We start from the raw sequence: 21,084 nt of genomic DNA on the forward strand, positions 1-21,084 counted from the left end.
TTCACCCCTGATCTCCCACTATTCTCTGTAGAACTTCTCCACCATTGATCCTATAACAATCCCTTACCAACTTGTAGGTCTCTATCGTATCTCCCCTCATCCTCCTATCCACCAGACTCTGCAAATTACATCTTCTCAATCTTTCCTCATACTCGACACTCCAGAGGTCAGAAACTACCTTAGTCAATTGCCTTTGAACCCTTTCCAACATCTCTTCATCCTTCTGAAAACCAGGTGACCAAATCTGGGCACAATAGTCCATGTGTGGCCTAATCAAAGCCTTATACAATGGAACAAGAATCTCCCTACTTCTAAACGTCAGTGTCCCCCACATCATTCTCAGAAGCCTTTGTGTTGTCTTCACAATTTTGGCTGTGTTGTCTTTACAATTTTGGCTGTGTCCCCTAAATTTCAAATCCTTATCCACTATCACCCCCAGATCTCTTATTTCTTCCACCTCCAACAATATATCCTCACCAAGCATAAATTCTGCATCCCATCTTTGTTTTCCAAATTTTAAAACCTTACATTTTGCAACATTGAACTCACATTCCCATTTCCGTGCCCAATCACTCAATTTATTCAAGTCTTCTTGTAAGGCCACAACATCTTCACTATCCTTCATGGTTCGTCCCAACTTTGCATCATCTGTAAACAACTGAATATCTCCATCCAAATCTTCACCTATATCGTTAATATACAAGTTAAAAAGTAATGGCCCCAAAACAGATCCCTGAGGCACTCTACTAGTGACTTTCCTTTTCCTGGATATCGCTCCCCCATACACTGTAATTCTTTCTGTCAGAGCATGTCTGAAGGACAAAAAGAATGGAAACAATTTAAATACTTTTTAAATCTGCTAATCTTTCCTAATTTTATTTTGTTTATGTTCAGTATATATATATATTTAAGTTAGGAAATTATTGACCTTTTTTAGTTTTCTTACATTTGCTACTCAGATGATATATGTCTCATTGGATAAAATTATTATTCTTATTGCACCCTCCATGGAGTTGGCAGACTCAGCGTGGCAGGTTCTTTCAACTGATAACATATTTACCATACCAAATCTTAAAATCATTAGCACTCCTTCCATTAACAACACATTCTGGTAATGTGTTAAAGTCACTGACAATTCTCATGTAAAAAATCAGCTCCTCACATCCCTCTTCATCACACGCTTACATAACTTCAGGAATGACCTCTGTTTTTCCCCTCTCACCTTCTACTCTTTTTATAATCTCATCTGGATTAATCCAATAACATCCTCTCACTAATTTAAATGGTCCTGTCATACACTTCTTTTCTTCCTCTCCACTAAACTCTGTAATCCACATTTCTTCAACCTCTCTACACAGCAAGCATTCCAAAGTTCCAATATTGTCTTAGTCACTCATCTCTGTACAGTCTCCAATGTGTTCACACATTGGAGACTGTACAGAGATGATCGTAACGAAAACTAGGTGATAGATTTGAGCACAATAGTCCAAGTGTGGTCTGATTGGTGCTTTATTATTATTATTGCATTACACTTCCAAGGAGTCTAAAGACTTATCGAGGGAGAGCACCTACTCTACAACAATTCTCTGTATCTACCACTTCATCCACCAACTACACCGACCCGCCACTACCATCATCATCTACATCAATGCCATCTACTGCCACACAATACTACCACTAGTATTTTTTGTCTGTAAATTGCATGTGTTCTGAAGGATGATTTGTCTGTATATGGGATGAAAAACCTGAGTTTCAGGGAGAAAAAAATCCTGCTACACCTCCTCATTCCTACATGTTAGTATACTTCTTATTATCTTCTTCTTATCTTCTTAAATGCTGAACACATTAGAATAACATTTAGAAAACTCAAAACTGCTGCTGAAAAACTAGGATTACAAATCAACCACTATAAAACTGAAAATTTAAGTTATGCAGAAATAACAATTAAGGTAAACTGATAATAATGGTAAACTGATTGTTTTCAATCAGTTTACCATTATTATCGAGGTGATGCAATGCATAAAGGTGAGGATGAGACAGGTATGCATCACAATCAGAGTCAGGATCAGGGAAATGGGAATTATCAGACTGAAGAGAGAAGTGTTGTACAGCAGCTAGAGCAGAGAATGTTGATTTTAGTAGGATGGCCTTAAAGACACAGGGATTGTTATGTTTGTATACAAATGTAAGAAGTATTCAAAATAACAGGGCTAAGTTTGTAACACTAGTTGAATCAGTATAACCAAAGATAATCGGTATAAGTGAAAATATGATTGTCTGAGGATGATGCAATGTAGAGAATGCAACCTTTTTCTCTCTGTTGGTGCAGAGAGAAGAAAAAGTTGCAAAGCTAAAATGAAAAGTATATTTTTTGCAAAGAAGGAAGCTGGAACTATGAAGTAAGAACAAAATATTTGAAAGAGAAAAGGAAAAAAAAAGATAACTGTTTTCAACAGATTGTTTTAATATCTCTGTCATCTGAAACTGAGGGAAATGATTCTCATAATTATTATTATTATTACTATTATTATTATGTGACACCTCCAAGGAGTCCAAAGACTCATCAAGGGAAGGTACCTCCTCTACATCTGTCAGTCTCCACTACTCATTCCACCAACTACAGCAAACTGCACCATCTACACCACCACTAGTATTTTCACAGACAATCACCAACATCCATGCCCATGGTGGGATTCAAACTCGCAGCCTTTTAACTGGAGAGCGGATACTAACCACTCGGCCAACCAGGCTGGGAATAACTCTACAGTCCACCACTCTACGAAGTGAGAAACTGACAGCTATGAACAAGTCAAGAAATCAACTTCAAGATAGTGGCCAAAACACGGAAGAAAATTATTGCTGATGATACTTCAGTGGCTTCCTTTGTTGTTGCCAAACTTACTGATTGGAAAACAGCAATAATACTAATCCCATCAAGTAAGATATTAGGCCATGATGCTGAAGAATACAACATCCCCTCATCCATTTTCTGACAATACATAAAAAAAAGTGGAAAGAAAATTGCCAAAGGCCTAAAAGCAAATTTAAAGCAGATGTCCTTTTAACCATTCATTGGGATGGTAAAATGCTAGAGGATATTTCAGGGAAAGAAATCTTTGACTGCTTTCTGATTCTCATTTCAGGGGTTGAAGTTGATCAACTTCTCGGTGTTCCAAAATTTCCAGTAATTCTATTCAAGAGGTTTTCAAAAATTAGTCAGCCTTGAATCATTTCAGCTTCCAGCAATGGATGAAAAAGTCAGAGCAGCTTTCACTGACATTGCTGGCAAAATTATTGCATTCACTGAGAATGTAATTTTAGTGGAAGCAATGTTAAAAACTAACAATCATGATTCATAAACATATTTTAAATCATTTCAAATTTCAGAGAGATATTTTCTTATTAGTGCAAAAACAAGCGGCTACCTCGTATGAAATTAAAAAAGATTTAAATTTTGCTATTTTTATATGTTTGTGTGTGTGTGTATGTGTGTGTATATATATATATATATATATATGGTATACCGAAATGTGTAAAAATGTGAATGCATAATGAGGAAAGGACATGAGATGTTACATTGTCAAGCAAGTTCCAGTCACATGGAGCATATTCACAAAACACAGCCCAGTTTGAATATGTTAACTAGCCCAGTGTGAATGTGTTAAATGAAAATAATTTCATGCAATACAAAATGCCCAAACTGTGAGGTGATTTTGTTTGGAAACTTCAATCTACACAACTTAAGTTGATTACACTTCTCTCTGCTGTCTGATCAAAATAGAAGGAATGCTGCTATTTGGTTGTTAACAATAATCCTCAATTTGCTCATCTTTCCACTAGAACAATTGATAATCCTTACAATAATACCAAACACACAGATCTTATCACAACCAGTTCTCTTTCCAAATATACTGTAGATTTCAATGCTCCTCTTAATCAGACCATACAATGTCCAATTTTTCCCTAACTGAAGAATACCATTTGCCCAGAGAGTGTTTTCTCATGTCAATGCAAGAAACTTTTCTCCTATTAATGAGAGTTATTTAACATAGTGTAGATTGGTAAATAAAAACTAATTTTTAATAAACTTGAAATTTGCTATACATGTAAATTATGTAAAGATAAAGCAAACTATTTAATATAAAGAAGCATACACAACTCATTTTTGCATGGTCTGGATTTGGTAATTATATGTTATTAATAAGCTACCTTCAATCCAAGGTAATGTTTCCATAAAGAGGATCTGCAACTCACCTCATCAGCAACAATTGTTGTAATTGATGATCTCCGTCTCCCAGCAGCACCAGGAGGAATTGCATCTAAAAGTGATCCTCTTCTACTCCCAGAAGACTCAGAAGATTCTCTCCTTGATCCAGGTTCTGGAGTGGGCTCTTTTATTATAGTCACAGGAATGTCTTCTTTCTTTTCTTTCCGAACATCATTTATAGATATTTCAGGTAGTTTGTCTTCAGATTTTTTCTTAATAACTTTTTTAACTTTCTTTTCACCAGTTTTTTTCTCTGCTTGTACTTCTTCACTTGGCTAGAAATAAAAAAATATCATTTCAATATAGAGAGTGAGTTCAGAATCGTCAAGTTCCATTATTTTCAAAAAGAGTTTCATTATTTTTATTAGAGTTTTTTTTTTTTTTACTTTAAATTATACAACATAAAGTGTAGTCTGTGGGTAGTTTGCAGTTGGGAAATTTGTACTTAAAAACGTAATACTTTAGTATAGTTGTAGTAGTTCTTCGTGCAATATTTGAATAACTGGCAGCCATAGCTCAGTTTTCCAATGGCTTATCATCAAATCCTACCCTATTTAAGGACTATATTTTACACAGCATACTATGTAATTTTGTGGCATGTGGTGTTTGCAACATGTATGCATCTCAACAGTTAGATATGTGGAAGGTGAGAGATCAGGGAGTGCATATATGTGAAAAATGTAGAAAATGGGAAGAGCTTTATGATTTAGACATTAGTATAATGGAACTTGGTAGCATTATGTCAGAAACAGGAGAATACCGACCGAGAGAGAGCTGAGTAGCATGATCAAGGATGAAAATAATGAGCAGAATGTAAATGAACAAATAAAAGTAGGGAGTATGATAAGTTTGAATCATTGTGAAGTTTTTGAAAATTGTATTAACAGGGATGATGAATGGCAAGCAAGAATAGGTAGCATGCAAAGAGAGAGAGAGATAGATGCACTGAAAGAGGAAGTGGAATGTCTTGGTAATTAGTTGAAAAGCATGAAAGAAGAGATTAAGCTACTGGAAACAATGAATGCAAAGCGAATCAGAGTAGGAGAATGATAGAAATTATGGGAATGATAGAAGAGGAGAGAATAGGAGAATCAGTAAAAAAGAGGGAATGAGAAAAATGCAAGAGAGTGGTGGAGCCATGGATGGAGAAATGACGGGACAACAGCAAAGTAGGGGAACAAAGAAAGAAAGTGTTAAGAGAGAGAGAGAGTGAGAGATGCAGGTGAGCAAGGAAGAAACAGAGTGGTTAGGTGTGATGTATAGAGACTCGATGATCTATGGCATGAAGGTAAAATGACAGGGTGGATGAGATAATTGTGATGGTGGGCATGAACAACTTGAGAGACACTGTGAATTGCATGGCAAGAGATCTGAGGTTCATGCTTGAAGTTGTATGGAAATAGACTGAGAGAGGGAAGATAGTGTGCATGTTGCCCAGATATAGTAATGCAGAGCTGTGGAGAAGAGCATCAACATTGAATAGTATAATAGCCAGAATGCGTCGAAAGAGAGGCTTGGAAAATGTGGATGCTTGGAGGGCAAGTAAGGACAGAAAGGAACTGTGTGCAAGAGATTAATGTAGGCATCTGAAGAGAATGCTGTTCTCTGAACAAGTCAGTGTAGGGAAACTAATCAGAGTGCAAAGTAGCAGGGAAGCCTCTTGTGAGAATGCGTGCATGGGGGGGGGGGGGAATACATAAGGTAATGCTGAATCCAGTGGCATCTGGAGGAGATAATGATAGGTATAGAAACAGTGAGAATACCTTGATTCTTTATACTAATGCCAGGAGTATATGGAATAAAGGAGATGAATTAGTAGAGCTGATAGCATCAGCCTGTCCAAAGATTATTGGGATCTCTGAGACGTGGTTCACAAAAGATGATATACTGTCAGGAAGAGAAGTAACAGGGTAAAGCATTTTTTGACAGGACAGGAAAGGAAAATGCAGTGGCAGAGTACAGCTTATACGCGATGACTTATGTCCTCTCATAGTAGAGGATTTGGAGAACTATAGTACTAATGATTTTGAAAGCATATGGTGTGAGGTAGAGATGGGCAGAACAGGATATTTAGTGGGGTGTTGCTACAAGTCAGGGAACAGAGAGGGTGAGGAGCAGATGTTTAGGCAGTTGAGGCTTGGTAAGTGCAAAGAGGATGATTATTATGGGAAATTTTAACTAAAGAAGTATAAATTAAGAAGAAGAAACTGCATGTAGCAGAAAGGGAATAGAATTTCTGGAATTCTTGAGGGACAAATATCTTAGACAATATATAGAAGAAGGAGCACAAGATTTAAGAATTTTAGATTTGTTCATAGTAGCAGAAGATTTGATTATAACTGAGATGGAAACTCTGCCCCTAGATTGAGTGAGTGACCATGTGATTTTGACTTAGTAGATAAATAAACATTTGACCTCCATGGAGTTGGAGATTCATCGTGGGAGGTACAGACTGTTGCACACAATGTTCATCCAACTGTGCTTTAAACTGATTCAATGTGTCTACATCCACAACACACTCAGGTAATGCATTCCACTCACCCATCACTCTCCATGCAAAGAACCTACTCATCACTCCTCTGCTCACACTCTCCTTATACAGTTTCCAGTGATGACCTCTTGTTCTATCCCCCTCTCCTGTTCCATGAAAGATCTCTTCCATGTCGATCCGATAACAACTGCTTACTAGCTTATATGTCTCAATCATATCCATCCTCTTCCTCCTATTCATGAGGCACTGCACATGACATTCCCTCAATCTGTCCTCATACTCCAAGATGATATACCGACAGGAAGAGAAGTAACAGAGTAAAGCATTTTTTGACAGGATAGGAAAGGAAAATGCAGTGGTAGAGTACAGCTTATATGCGATGCCTTATGTCCTCTCATAGTGGAGGATATGGAGAACTATAGTATTCCAAAGACCACTGACAACCTTTGTGAATCTTCTTTGGAACCTTTCCAACATATCCTCATCATCATGAAAACCCAGCGACCAAATCTGTGCACAATAATCCTGAATAACCTCTCTATTTCTGCATGTCAGGGTCCTCTGCATCATTGCCATTATCTGATGTGACAACTTCACAACTTGTGTAATGTGGCCCCTGAATTTTAGGTCGTTGTCCACCATCACTCCTAGATCTCTCATTCCCTCACATGATATGCTGATATTTAAGTTGCAGCACATGAGTTTAGATGTCAGGTTAGTCAACTGGATTTGGGATTGACTATCTGATAGTTATCAGAGTTTCATAAAAGGGAGCAGTATCAAGGAAGCAGAAGATTATTATAAATGGGGTCCTACAGGGCTGAGTACTGGGACCTGTATTGCTTAACATTTATATCAATGACATTGTCAATGAATTGCAGGGGGGGGGGATATTCAGTATTTTGCAGATGACATGAAGCTGGGAAGGGTTTTTAGTAATAGTGCAGATGTTGTAGCTCTCAACAGGATTTGAATAAACAGACCAGATGGGCAATTGAATGGGGATGCAGTTTAATGCAGCTAAATATAAAGTCTTTGAAGTTTGGGAATACAAGTCGCCATTGATGAGAGGCTGCATACTCTGTTGGATTAACTGTACTAGAGGAAATAGGGAAGGCAAGGGATCTGGGGATGATGATTGATAGAAACCTGAAATTCAGGGAACTTATTGCTGGTGAATGCATCTCTGCAATACTGAGAAGGAAACTGAACTGCAGAGATAAAAGAATTGTCATTCCATTGTATAAAGCCCTGATCAGACCACACTTGAACTATTGTTTTCAATATTCCCTTCAAATCCTGAGAAACAGGATTGTAAAGGGATAAATTAACTGTGGAAAGGGTGCAGAGATAGATAACAAAGATGGTATCAGGACTGTACAATGTTAATTTTAAAGATAGGCTGAGGTAATGTGGACTGAAGAGTTTGGTTAATAGAAGAAGGAAAGGTGATATGATTGAGACTTTTAAACTGTTGAGAGATTGACTCAGGAAGTTCTTTCATTTGGTGGAACAGTGGGTAGGAGCAAGGACAAGGGACTATTCTTAGAAGTTATGAAAAGAAGTTGTGAGCAAGAGGATGAGGAGTGGTTTCTTTTCATGGAGGGTGGTTGAACCATGGAATGCATTGTCTGATAGAGTGGTGAAAACATGATTGGTCAATAAGTTCAAGGAGTGGTGTGATAGACTTTGTGTTTTCTAGGATGGACCTCCAATGACGAGTCTTGTAACTCAATGGAAGCCTGAATAATAATAATAATAATGAAGGAACAAAAGATAAATTTAATATTTCGCTCAAATTTTATCTTCACTCTCCAGTTATCAGCTCAAGATGTAATATAATTCATATCTTATGAATTATGATCGTATTTCATATCTTACATTTATCTTAATTCTAATAAATTATTGATATACTTATGGAAATTCATGATTTCATAATTCTCTACACAATTCACTTACTCAGCTATGTTAATAATTATTATTACATGACACCTCCAAGGAGTTCAAGGACTCGTCACGGGAGGGCACCTACTCTGCTCCACTACATACATCTCATCATCTCCTGTACTACTTAATTCTCCAAATACACACAAAGACACTACCATCAGCAATGCCATCTACTGCCCATTACCAACAAAAGCAGTATTTTGTGTCTATAAATTGCATGTGTTCTCATGGCCAATTTCCCTATACACAGAATGAAAAACCTGAGTTTCCAGGGGAAAAAAAAAAAACCTTGCTACCTCTGTAATTAATCTACAATTTAAATATACATCTCAACATTTAAACATAGTATGATTACACGTATGTTTACAAGAAGCAAATAACTTATTCACAAATATTTGGGCATAATTACTAAACATAGGAGAACTAAGTGAAAGAGCACAAACTAGTACAAAACTGGTGGTAAATGTGTTTGTCTTTCTCCAACTATTACAATTATTATTTCCTTGACCCCCATGGAGTTGCAAGACTCATTGCAGGAAACTGTGTACTTTAAAAATGTCATAGCAGCAATGTTGAAAAGTTGTAATATATGGTCTGGCTGTGATATTCATCTTCTACCCAAAAGACAATCAAAAACATCCATGCCTGTGGCAGGATTCAAGCCTCATAGCCTGTTGGTTGCAAAGTGAGCATGAGTGACTGAGTGGTTAGCTTACTCACTCTGCAACCAACAGGCTATGGGCTTGAATCCTACCATGGGCATGGATGTTTTTGATTGTCTTTTGGGTAGAAGATGACTATCACAGCCAGACCATCCCTACTTATCGAAGACTTGAAGTGGTTTCAAAAAGTTCCATATTTAGTACCTAGAAGATGGTTTCTGGATTATACTTTAAAAAATATATATATAATAAATAAAGAAATGGTTAAAATCCTTAGTCCATTCCATGGTACTATTGTACTATAGGTTAACAACATTCACAATGATAATCACATTAACAAAAATGTTACTCCAATTATTGATTAGCATTTAAGTCTTTCTATAAGAAATCTCACAAAAATATTTGTGAGATTTCTTTCCCACATTATGAAAACATGCATTAAAAAATATTCTGATTTTTTATATTTCTTTCTGTACTTTTCCTTTCACAGTTTCCATACACATAACCCTGAAAATAAGGTTTTGGTCAGGGTATCCCCCCCCCCTTCCACACACACACACACACACACACAGACTGAGTAAGTCTAAATTTTTATGTGAGCTCATCAACTGAAAGCTCAATGAGTCTGAATCCAAATATCATACAAGTTAATGATTAAAAAAAATAAATATTTTCATCAATTTTTACTGTGTGGAACAGTGTTTGGATAAATTTCTTAGGTGTTTTTGTTGGCACACTGATACAACATAGTGGTGAAAGGCAAATCGTTGCATAGGTCTGTGCAGAAAACAAATAAAGTAACTGACATGAGTTTTTCAAAAATGGTATGGTTCAGTGAATCTAGTATGTATGCATGGGAAGATGTCATGGATATTTATGTAGAGAGGATGAATAAGAGAAAAGAATCAGTTGGGTATGTAGGAAATGCAATATTCTGATGGACCATGAGGCTTGGTTAAATATGAGTTTAATAGTTTAAATATCAGTAGGGAACATGGCATCATAACTGACATGATATACGAAGATTGTGTGAAGGTTCAAAGAGTATGTGGAAGTGAAAGTAAGGAAAAAAGTTGGATTTACGATAAAATGGGAATAATGACATTGAAAAACATAGTGAAATTAATGATAAAGTGGGCAATAATAATGATGTTGAAAAACAGAGGGCAACTAACAGTAAGGTAGAAAGCGGGGTTGACGGTAAACAAATGTGTGTGACTGATGATAAAATAGTGAGAGCGAATGATAGCCAAAAAAGGATGCAAGATTGGAACGATGAGTTGGTGAACACGAGGCAGATGCAGAGTGAAAGGAAAAGAATTGGAGATATGTATGGAAGAGTGAAGAAGATAAAAACAAATTATGTGGTATGAGAAAGGCTAAGAAAGATCAGTTATTGGCATTGTTGATTAAATTATTACAGGTGTGGTAAACGAGAGAATGCACAAGGTTTGTTTTCTGGGGGGTAAAATGAATAGAGTGATTGAAGCATTGAAAATGAGGAGTAAGCAAATAAGGAGCTGGTAGTGGTAGTAAGGACAAATGACTTGACTGGGAACAATGTAAGATTGGATATCAGGAGGTTGTTGAGAAGGATAAAAGATAATAGTGTGATAGGAAAGGTAGTCAGTGTGCTGCCCAGGTATGACAGTGATTAGATGAGGTGGAAAGCAAGAACTATGAATGATATGTTAGCATAAATGTGTGAAGAGAAAGAAGTGTAGAGTGCAGTTTGTTAATGGTTGGAATGAGTTTGAAAAAGAAGTATAAGAGTGAAAGACTGAATTTACATGGTTTTAGTGGGAATCATTTGGAGAGGCTGCTGAAAGGGAGAGTAATAAGTGTAGAAAATGAATCTGGTAGAGAAAGAAAACAAGACAAACAGGGAGACTCAGGGTGGACCAGAGAACACAGAGTGAAAAAGTTGATGCTCCAAGAAGAAGTGAATACATGTGTAGACAAAACAGAAAGGGGATAACCTGATATGTAGAAAAAACAGTTGGATTTGAAGAAGTTTCTAGGATGAGTAAGGAGAAAAAGAAATTTGAGAAAACTATGGAGAAGTCGCATCTAATGAGTGGTATCAGTGAAACTTGTTATAGATCCGGGAAAGAGCTATTATGTTTGTATATGAATGCTAGAAATGTCACACAAGGGAAATGAAATAGTTGCATTGATTCAACCAAAAATAGTTAGCATAAGTGAGACATGGTTGGATGAGGATTGTATACTAAAAGGAATAGAGATAGAATGGTATGATATATTTCGTAAAGACAGAAAGGATAAAAAGGGATGTCGAGTGCTATTGATGACAGAAAAAAAGAGTTATGTCCATACAAGATAGAGATGCAAGGGAAAAATAGTGATAATGTCTTTTTTTCTTTCTTTTTTTGAGGCAGTATGGTATGAGATAGAGATGAACAGAATGAAATCCTTTGCTGAATACTGTTATAGACCTCATAGTGTGAAGGGTAGTGACCAAGAAATGTATAAGCAAATTAGCTAAACAAATGGGGTGCAATCCTAGCTCACCTCCTCGTGGTGCACCCTGGATAACGCTAAATAAGCTAGAGCAACCTTGGCAGCCAGTCTATCCATGGATCTCCTGGCTACTAACTACATGCAGCACGCAGCAATCAGAAGTGAATGGTTTGAAGAACCAACTGACTAGAAATCTCGGACTCCAAGTCCGAATCTGTCATCTTAAAATCGAAGGAATTAGCAAATTAAAATGTGAATACCTTTCAAAATTCCTTCTTGACCAAAATATAGACATTGTACTCCTCCAGGAAACGCATGCCACTACTGAAGAAGACTTGTACAGAAGAGGGAAAATATACAGCTACCAGCTTGTAGGAGCAACTTACCACCATGCATATGGCGTAACGACATACGTCAGCAAAAACATCGAGCAGATCGAACTTGTTACTGCATCAAGTGATGATGTCACTTGGTCGTGACGAAGTCGGGTGATCTGACGCTTGCTAATGTCTACAAGCCACCAAGCATTCAATGGCCTCAACAAGTCCTCTCTCTTTTGAGTCACCCAACTATATATGCAGGAGAGTTCAATAGCCACCATGACTTATGGAAGTATGCTCAGAATGATGAATGCGGCACAGCCCTCGCCGACTGGGCTGAGGCCTCCAATATCTACTTGGTCTTTGACGCTAAAGAACATGGCACCTTCAGATCAGCAGCATGGAAAAGAGATCCTGACCTCTGCTTCATCGCCTCTAATAACATGAATGAACCTCTACCTACTCAAAGAAGAATTCTTAGTGACTTCCCTCACAGCCAACACCGACCAATCCTCCTCCTTTAAATGAGCATAAAAATACCTCTTGTCCGATCAATTCCCGCCCGAGATGGAATCTTTGAAGATTCCATCCCGCCATTGGAATGGTCTATGGGAAATATGCCATTCCCCGACTGGGAAATATATGCCATTGACCTTGACAAGTGTGTTTGTTTCATACCTCCTGTACCCAATAACTACAATCGATTTGTAGGAGTTGTCACGAAAGGATATATCTTTCCCTGTGGATGGAACGAACGGAGTGAACAGCTCTACAAGAAATTTATGGAGAGCAGTGATCTGGAAATCGCAGAAGATCTCCTCCATGACTTGGGGACAAGACAACAACACACTTGTCAAGGTCAATGGCTTTGACCTTGATGATGGCTTTGACCTTTGACAATGATGACTACTAAAGAGACAGATGTCAAATCAAGTTGCTAACCACGTTACTAGAATCTCAAGATGCCAACATGATAGAAACCATACCATCGAAGTTAAAAGAGAAGCCAGAGACTTGAAGGCAAAACTACAAGACAAATCAGAATATGCAAGACCTTTCCGCAATGAGGAAATCAACAATGGACTGGATGATACAAATACGGGAAAGGCCCCAGGGTTTGACGGAGTTCACCAGGAATTTCTTATTCATGCTGCCAAAAATACCAAAAAATGGCTTGCCGTTTCTTCTCAGAAATAATGAATACCGGCGTGTTTCCAAACAATTTAAGAGAGCTAAGATCACAGCCTTTCCCAAACCAGGAAAATTAACTGACAACCCACAAAACTATCGTCCAATCATACTACTAAGCTGCACATATAAAGTACTGGAAAGACTACTGTACAACAGCATAAGCAACACCATCCTTGAACACGTTCCAATAGAACAGGCAGGCTTTATACCCAATCGCAGTTGTTGTGACCAGGTTCTGGAACTGACATCATCTGAAGGGGGGACTTTCAACGAAATCTAAAAACTTCCGTAGTTTTCCTTGATTTAATTGCTGCATACGACACTGTCTGGGAAGAGTGCATGCTGTGTAAACTAATGAAAGTACTACAGTGCTGAAGAACAAATCAGCATGTTAATAATATGCTCGGCAATAGATATTTCCCAGCTGTCCTTGGAGGAAATATCAGTAATCAATAGAAACTCAACAACGGCCTACCACAAGGCTCAGTACTGGCCCCCTCTCTTATTTAACCTATACATATCTGACCTGCCAGATACAGTAGCTATAAAATTCTGCTATGCGGATGACATAGCATTAGCCACCAGAAATAGAGAACTAAGATGGATGGAGGAAACTCTCATAAATGACTTTGCTGCTATGCATACCTACTTTAAAAAATGGAGACTGCAACCAAGCCAAAGTAAAACTGAAGTGTCAACATTCCATCTCAGCAATAAACTGGCACATGACGAGCTGAACATCCGATTTGGAAATTCAGTTCTACACCATAACAAATATCCTAAATACCTAGGAGTTACACTTGTTCACACCCTATCATATAAGAAACATGCTGAAAACACAGCTAGAAAAATAAGAACTAGAAACAACATCATCCAGAAATTATGTGGCACTTCTTGGGGTGCAGCAGCAACCACATTACAAACATCTGACTTGGATTGTTTTTTTTTGGTGGCAGAGTACTGTGCTCCACTTTGGCTTAATAGCTGCCATACCAAACTAATTGACTGCTAGCTTAACACTACACTGTGACTTATCACTGGAACCATAAAAACAACTCCTGTTTACTGGCTCCCTATGCTGAGTAACTTAATACCACCAGACCTACGAAGACACAATGCTCTACTATGAGAATATGATAAAATACTCAGAAATACTAAATTGCCTATACACAACGACATACTAAAGCTACAGCTCAACAGACTGAAATCAAGAAAGCCCCCCCCCCCTCTCCGTGAAGCTAAACACCCGAGAAAACGACCAACTACAATACCAAAGAATAATGGAAATGAATGTGGAGCATAAATACCAATGCCCAACTCAAAACTTGGTGTGATAGGCATTCTCTCAACATCCTGGGTATGGAACAGCCGAAAGACATGGATAACACTGAACATGGAAGATGTGGAAGCTCTCTGTACAAGTGGGGAAAAATTCCCCTCACCAGAATGCAACTGCAGGCACCTGATTCAATCAATCCAACACATTTCTACTGTGTGCAGTCTTCATACATACATACATGGGTCAAAGAAACGACTTCTTGGAGGCAACAATGCCCGTTATAGACTGGATCAGACAACTTGATCTTAACCTATAAGTGGTTTGTTTGTTGAAAGTATAAGTGTCTTTGTTTTATTCTAATTGTTTGTCACTTACTTTATACATATCTATTCTGACTTATGTACCTTTTATAATTGCATGTAGATTGCCATATGCCAAATAATAAAAATAAATAAATAAAGCTAAACAAATAGGAAAAGGGTAATTACTCAGGGTGATTTTAATTAGAGAAATATAGACTGGGATGATAAAATGATAAAATAGCAACCAGAATTAAAGAAAAAGAGTTTCTTGAGTTTTTGAGGGACAACTACCTCAGGCAGTATGCAACAGACAACATACAAGGAATGAGGGTCTTGAATTTGAACATTTCATCACACGATGTTATTATAAATGAGGTGCCAAATCTCCCTCCAGTTGGTGAGAGTGACCATGAAGTGATTAACAGGATGACTGTGAGCAGTGTGAGGACTTCTGTGAGGAAAGGGTATATGTCAAATTACAAGGCTGGTGATTACAAGAAGCTCAGGAGACAACTTGCAGCTGTAGCATGGAATGAGGAGTTAGGTGGAAAGATCTAATGTACCTGGGTGATATTCAAGAACTATCTAGTAGAAGTAATAGCTAAATGTATTACAAAAATCAGTAGCATAAATAAGGTAGGTGTGAAATGAATGAATGAAGAGATTATTCATGCAATACAGAAAAAAATACAGAGTGGCAATAATCAATTTCATGAGGAATTACGAAGAACAGATAAGTAGGGTGACTCGGTGTATTTTTGCTACCCTTATGAACCAAGTTGGTAAGGGTAAAAAAAAGAGAGTATGAACAGCAGATAATTAACGAAGCCAAAAAAATCCTAGGGAAATTTTTTGATATGTAGCTTGCAAAAATAAAATATAAAAAAAAATTATTATGATAGGATGACACTCATTGGTGAAAATGGTATAAAGACATATGCTGCAGAGGATAATAGTTGGAATATTTAATGAGCAGTTCATAATGGTATTTCATCCTTGCGATTGTGACATCATGGAGGATTTGAGAGCAGTGGATTATGAAAAGGAGAGATTGACTATAAGTGAGCAAGAGAGCAATTGAGCAAACTTGATGATATATCACTGCACATTTTGAGGGAATGTGCAAAAGAGTTGACAATATTTCTTTAATATGAGCCTTACATTGGGTCAAAAGTATCAAAGGAATGGATGGAAGGCAAGATTGTACCACATGATAAAGATTCATTCTGATCGAATTCAAGCATCAAATTACAGGCCAATCTGTGTGTTAGGCGTTGGAAAGGCTGGTGAGAATCAAGATCCATAATTGGGTTGACAAATTACAATAAGATGAGATATTACAATAAGGTGAGAGCAGCATTGGATATAGGACATGGAATACTTTGCAAAGGCTTTTGATAGATTACTACATGATAAGTGGATAGTCAAACTAGATTGGATAGAGTTGGATATTAGACTAGTGAACTGGATTGGAAACTAGCTGTTTGATAGGTATCAACAGATAATAATATGGTTATTTTTGACTATGAGAACTATAGGAGAGAATGACTACTATTTGGTTTTTTTTTTGATCAAATATATTTATTTTAAACTAAGTTATACCAACTAGTTTCGCCAACTGTGCCTGTTGGCTTCATCAGGGTTAAAATTATATAAATGTAAGAACACTTAAATGCTAAAAAACTGTTTGCACTGAAATCATAAATGGACCGAATACAATTGCATTTTTATAAAAGCAGAAGAATGCATACATCACAGGTATAGCACGTGTATGATCTACTAGTTATTATTATTGTAGAAAGTTTTTTACCTTGGGTATAATATACGTTAAAGATACCAAACTATTTTATAAATAAACCTGGTTTTAATCCATTTCCCAAGTAAGCAAACAGACAAGTAAGTCAAGTTTGTGCCTGCAAGTAGGGGTGACCCCGTACATAGTGCAAGTCTAGACAATTCGTGGTAAAGGTGGAATAAGCTCTGATCACTATTCTTAATATTTACCCTTAATGCACAGCACATCTCCTGGATGCTCCAACTGACGAGACTTAAATAAAGTTCGAAACCGGTCTGGGGAGTGGCCCCCTTGCCTTTAATACATAGCATCATACATCTACTCCAGCAGATGTGCTGTGCATTAAGGGTTAATATTAAGAATAGTGATCAGAGCTTATTCCACCTTTACCACAAGTTGCCTAGACTTGCACTACGTACAGGGTCACCCCTACTTGCAGGTGCAAACTTGACTTACTTGTCTGTTTGCTTACTTGGGAAATGGATTAAAACTAGGTTTATTTATAAAATAGCTTGGAATCTTTAAAGTTATTATTATTATTATTATTATTATCCAGGCCTTCATGGAGTCAAAAGACTCATCGTGGGAGGTCCTTCCTAAGAAACACAAGGTCTATCAAGACACATCGAGGGGGAGGTCCTCCCCCCCTAAGAAACACAAAGTCTATCATATCACTCCTTAAACTCATTGGCTGTTCTCACTCTCACCACTCCATCAGGCAATGCATTCCATGGTTCAACCACCCTCCATGCAAAGAAACCACTACTCACCCTCTTGCTCATGGTTTCCTTTCGTATCTTCCAGGGATGGCTTCTTGTCATCACTCCTTCCTGCTGTTCGACCAAGCGAAAGAACTCCCCAGTGTCAACCTGTAACCACCTTTCAACAGTATAAAAGTTTCAATCATATCACCTCTCCTTCTTCTATCTATCAAACTCTGCAGTCCACATTCCCTTAGCCGATCCTCATAACTAACATTGTATAGTCCTGAAACCACCTTTGTTATCTGCCTTTGTACGCTTTCCACAGTTAATTTATCCCCTTCAAATCCTAGGGATCAAATCTGAGAACAATAGTCTAAGTATGGCTTGATCAGAGTCTTATACAAGGGAATGATAACACTTTTATCTCTACAGGTCAGTGTCCTTCTCATTATTGCAGCAATCCTCTGTGTTACCTTCACCACCTTTGCAATATGTCCTCTAAATTTCAGGTTTTTATCATGTAGGAGCGTTCTGTAGTTGGCAGCAAATTTAATTCTGGCATGTTGAAAGATCTAATGAGGATCTTCCAGATCTCAGGCAGAATTAATCCATGGTTTCTATTTAGGTTTTCTTTTGAACAAAGAACTATTGTAGCTTCTTTTATCATTCGGGAGCAGAAATCCTCCTATAAGTAGGGCATGGAGCTTTTATCCCATTCTATAACATGATTAGTCCAAGCAAAATAAAGGCTAACCCTGATTTGTCTTCTCTATTATTATTGATGTCTCCTATGTGTTCCTTTTTTCTGATTTCAAAACTTCTTGAAGTCTGGCCAATATAATTTAAGCCACACAAGCAGGGTATGTTGTAAACTCTGGCATATTTCAAAAAGGGATGATTATCTTTTGGAGATTTCAAGAATTGGCGAATGGTCTGTGAAGTTTAAAAGCTACTCGTATTCCATGTGACTTGAGGAGTTTAGCAATCTTAGTAGAAACTATCCCTATAAACAGAATCACAATAGTAGAATTGTAAGGTATATCTTCTGGTCGTCTTTGTGGGGGGTCACAGAAAAGAATCTTGTGGATCAATTTCCAAGGATAACCATTCTTTGTAAGATTATTTCATATCATGGATAGTTCATCTTGGAGGTCTTTATCATCAGTTGTAATGAGAGAGGCTCTATTTTTTAGCATGTGTAGAATGCTAAGTTTCTGAGAAATATGGTGTGAAGAAGTGAAGTGTAAGTATCTACCTGTATTGGTAGGGTTGCGATAAACTGTAAGGCTGATGCATCCATTTATTTGTTTCTTAATTAAAATGTCCAGAAATGGTAATTAGTTATCTTTCTCCAGTTCTAGAGGTGAATTTAATTTTGTGATGTAAAGAGTTGATCTTGCTTAGGAATCGAACAAATCCTTTTCATATTTTTCCAAACAAATAAAAATATTGCAAACATATCTCCAATAAACTGTTGATTTAAGGTCCAGTTGAGATAAAATTTTATTTTCAAATTTCTCCATAAAGAGATCAGCACAAGGTGGTGAAAGAGGGCTTCCCATTGCAAGGCCAAGACCTGTAAATTGCTGGTAAAAAGTTTTATTCCATAGGAAAAAGTTAGAATGTTACTTCTTTGTTCCAATGATGAAACAAAGAAGTAATGTCTTGAGGGAAGAAGTTTCCTAAAATGTTGATCACTTCCTCCACTGGAATATTGGTAAATAATGATGTTACATTCAGGCTTGCCAGAAGATCTGAATTGGAGATCGAGTTGTTGTTTAATTTCTCTACGAAATATTGTCAATTTCATATGCCAGTATCCGAATTGCAGATGTGTACTTTGAGAAGACCTGCAAGTTGTTTAGATAATAAATATGTAGGCAAATTTATACCATAAACGATAGGTCGTAACGGTGTTCCATTTTTATGGACTTTTGGAGAGCCATATAGTCTCGGCGTTAGTGGATGCATAGACTTCAATCTTCGTTTTAAATCTGTTGACCAGCTATCCATATTACGTAATAAATCGTTGGTATCATTGTGATTCTTTAAAGTAGGATCTGAATCTAAAAACACAGTAAGTAGATATTAAGTAGGCGATCTTATCTTTGAGATCACTAGTATTTAAGATCACTGTACAGTTGCTTTATCGGCTTTTAAGATGATGATTTCTTTATCTTTCTTTAACCTAAACATAGCTCTTCTCTTTAGAGTAGTGTTGTTTTTTTGGGGAGCTCTTAAAGAAGAGAGAATGATACTGCTTTTAAGTTTGAGATCATTAGCTATGGGTTCTGGTAGCAATTAAACCTTTTCTATGTTGCATATAATGTCCATTTTAGGAATTAGATCAGGAGTAACAGAAAAACTGAAGCCTTTTTTAAGTATACTCGCTTCTGGTTTTGGTAGAACACGATCGGAGCAATTAAATATAACAGTGTTGTCCGGCAAACTAGGTTTTGACTGAAAATATTTTTCATAAAGAACATTGAATTTCTTGATTTGGCTTTGATTTGGCCTTGTCATAACTATTATTTATTATTATTATTATTATTGAGGCCTCCATGGAGTGAAAAGACTCATCGTGGGAGGTCCTTCCTAAGAAACACAAAGTCTATCAAGACTCATTGAGGGGAGGTCCCCCACCCCTAAGCAACACAAAGTCTATTATCACTCCTTAAACTCGTTGACCTTCCTAAGAAACACAAAGCCTATCAAGACTCAACGAGGGGAGGTCCTCCCTAAGCAACAAAGTCTATTACCACTCCTTAAACTCATTGACCGTTCTCGCTCTCACCACTCCATCAGGCAATGCATTCCATGGTTCACCCACCCTCCATGCAAAGAAACCAGTACTCACCCTCTTGCTCACGGCTTCCTTTCGTATCTTCCAGGGATGGCCTCTTGTCATCACTCTTTCCAGCTGTTTGACCAAGTGAAAGAACTCCCAGGGTCAACCCTGTAACCACCTCACTGAGATTTTTAAGCCTCAACAGCTTAAAAGTCTCAATCATATCACCTCTCCTTCTTTTATCTATCAAACTCTGCAGTCCACATTCCCTCAGCCGATCCTCATAACTAACATTGTATAGTCCTGAAACCACCTTTGTTATCTGCCTTTGTATGCCTTTCCACAGTTAATTTAATCCCTTCAAATCCTGGGGACAAGATCTGAGAACAATAGTCTAAGTGTGGTCTCATCAGAGTCTTATACAATGGAATTATAAACCTTTTATCTCTGCAGGTCAGTGTCCTTCTCATTATTGCAGCAATCCTCTGTGTTACCTTCACCACCTTTGCAATATGTCCCCTAAATTTCAGTTTTCTATCAATAATTAAAACCCAGATCTCTTGTCTCTCCTACTTCCTCCAGTTTAACTCCTCCCATAGAGTATGCAGCATCCCATCGATGTTTCCCAAACCTCAAGACCTTACATTTTGCTGCATTAAACTGATAACCCCAATCATTTTCCCATTTATCTAGCTTATTCAAATCCTCTTGCAGGGCTAACACATCTGCACTATTAGTAATAACCTTTCCCAGCTTGGCATCATCTGCAAACAACCAAATATCCCCTTGCAATCCAAGGACAATGTCATTGATATAAAGGTTAAACAATATAGGTCCCAGTACTGAGCCCTGTGTAA

General features: G+C 37.4%; 1 protein-coding gene across 1 annotated transcript in view; it reads right to left on the bottom strand.

Moving 5' to 3' along the window:
* Window positions 1-21,084, bottom strand: part of LOC150096673 (twitchin-like) — a 2,440,784-nt gene that overhangs the window by 2,155,551 nt on the left and 264,149 nt on the right. Inside the window, exon 14 of the mRNA XM_090408679.1 lies at window positions 4,255-4,542. Within this exon, the coding sequence (XP_090264805.1) occupies window positions 4,255-4,542 (288 nt within the window). The remainder of the gene's footprint in view (window positions 1-4,254; window positions 4,543-21,084) is intronic.

The sequence above is a fragment of the Typopeltis vanoorti genome, chromosome 18, assembly GCF_054136105.1.
Source record: "Typopeltis vanoorti isolate ZY-2024b chromosome 18, IOZ_Tvanoo_1.0, whole genome shotgun sequence".
Taxonomy (NCBI): domain Eukaryota; kingdom Metazoa; phylum Arthropoda; class Arachnida; order Uropygi; family Thelyphonidae; genus Typopeltis; species Typopeltis vanoorti.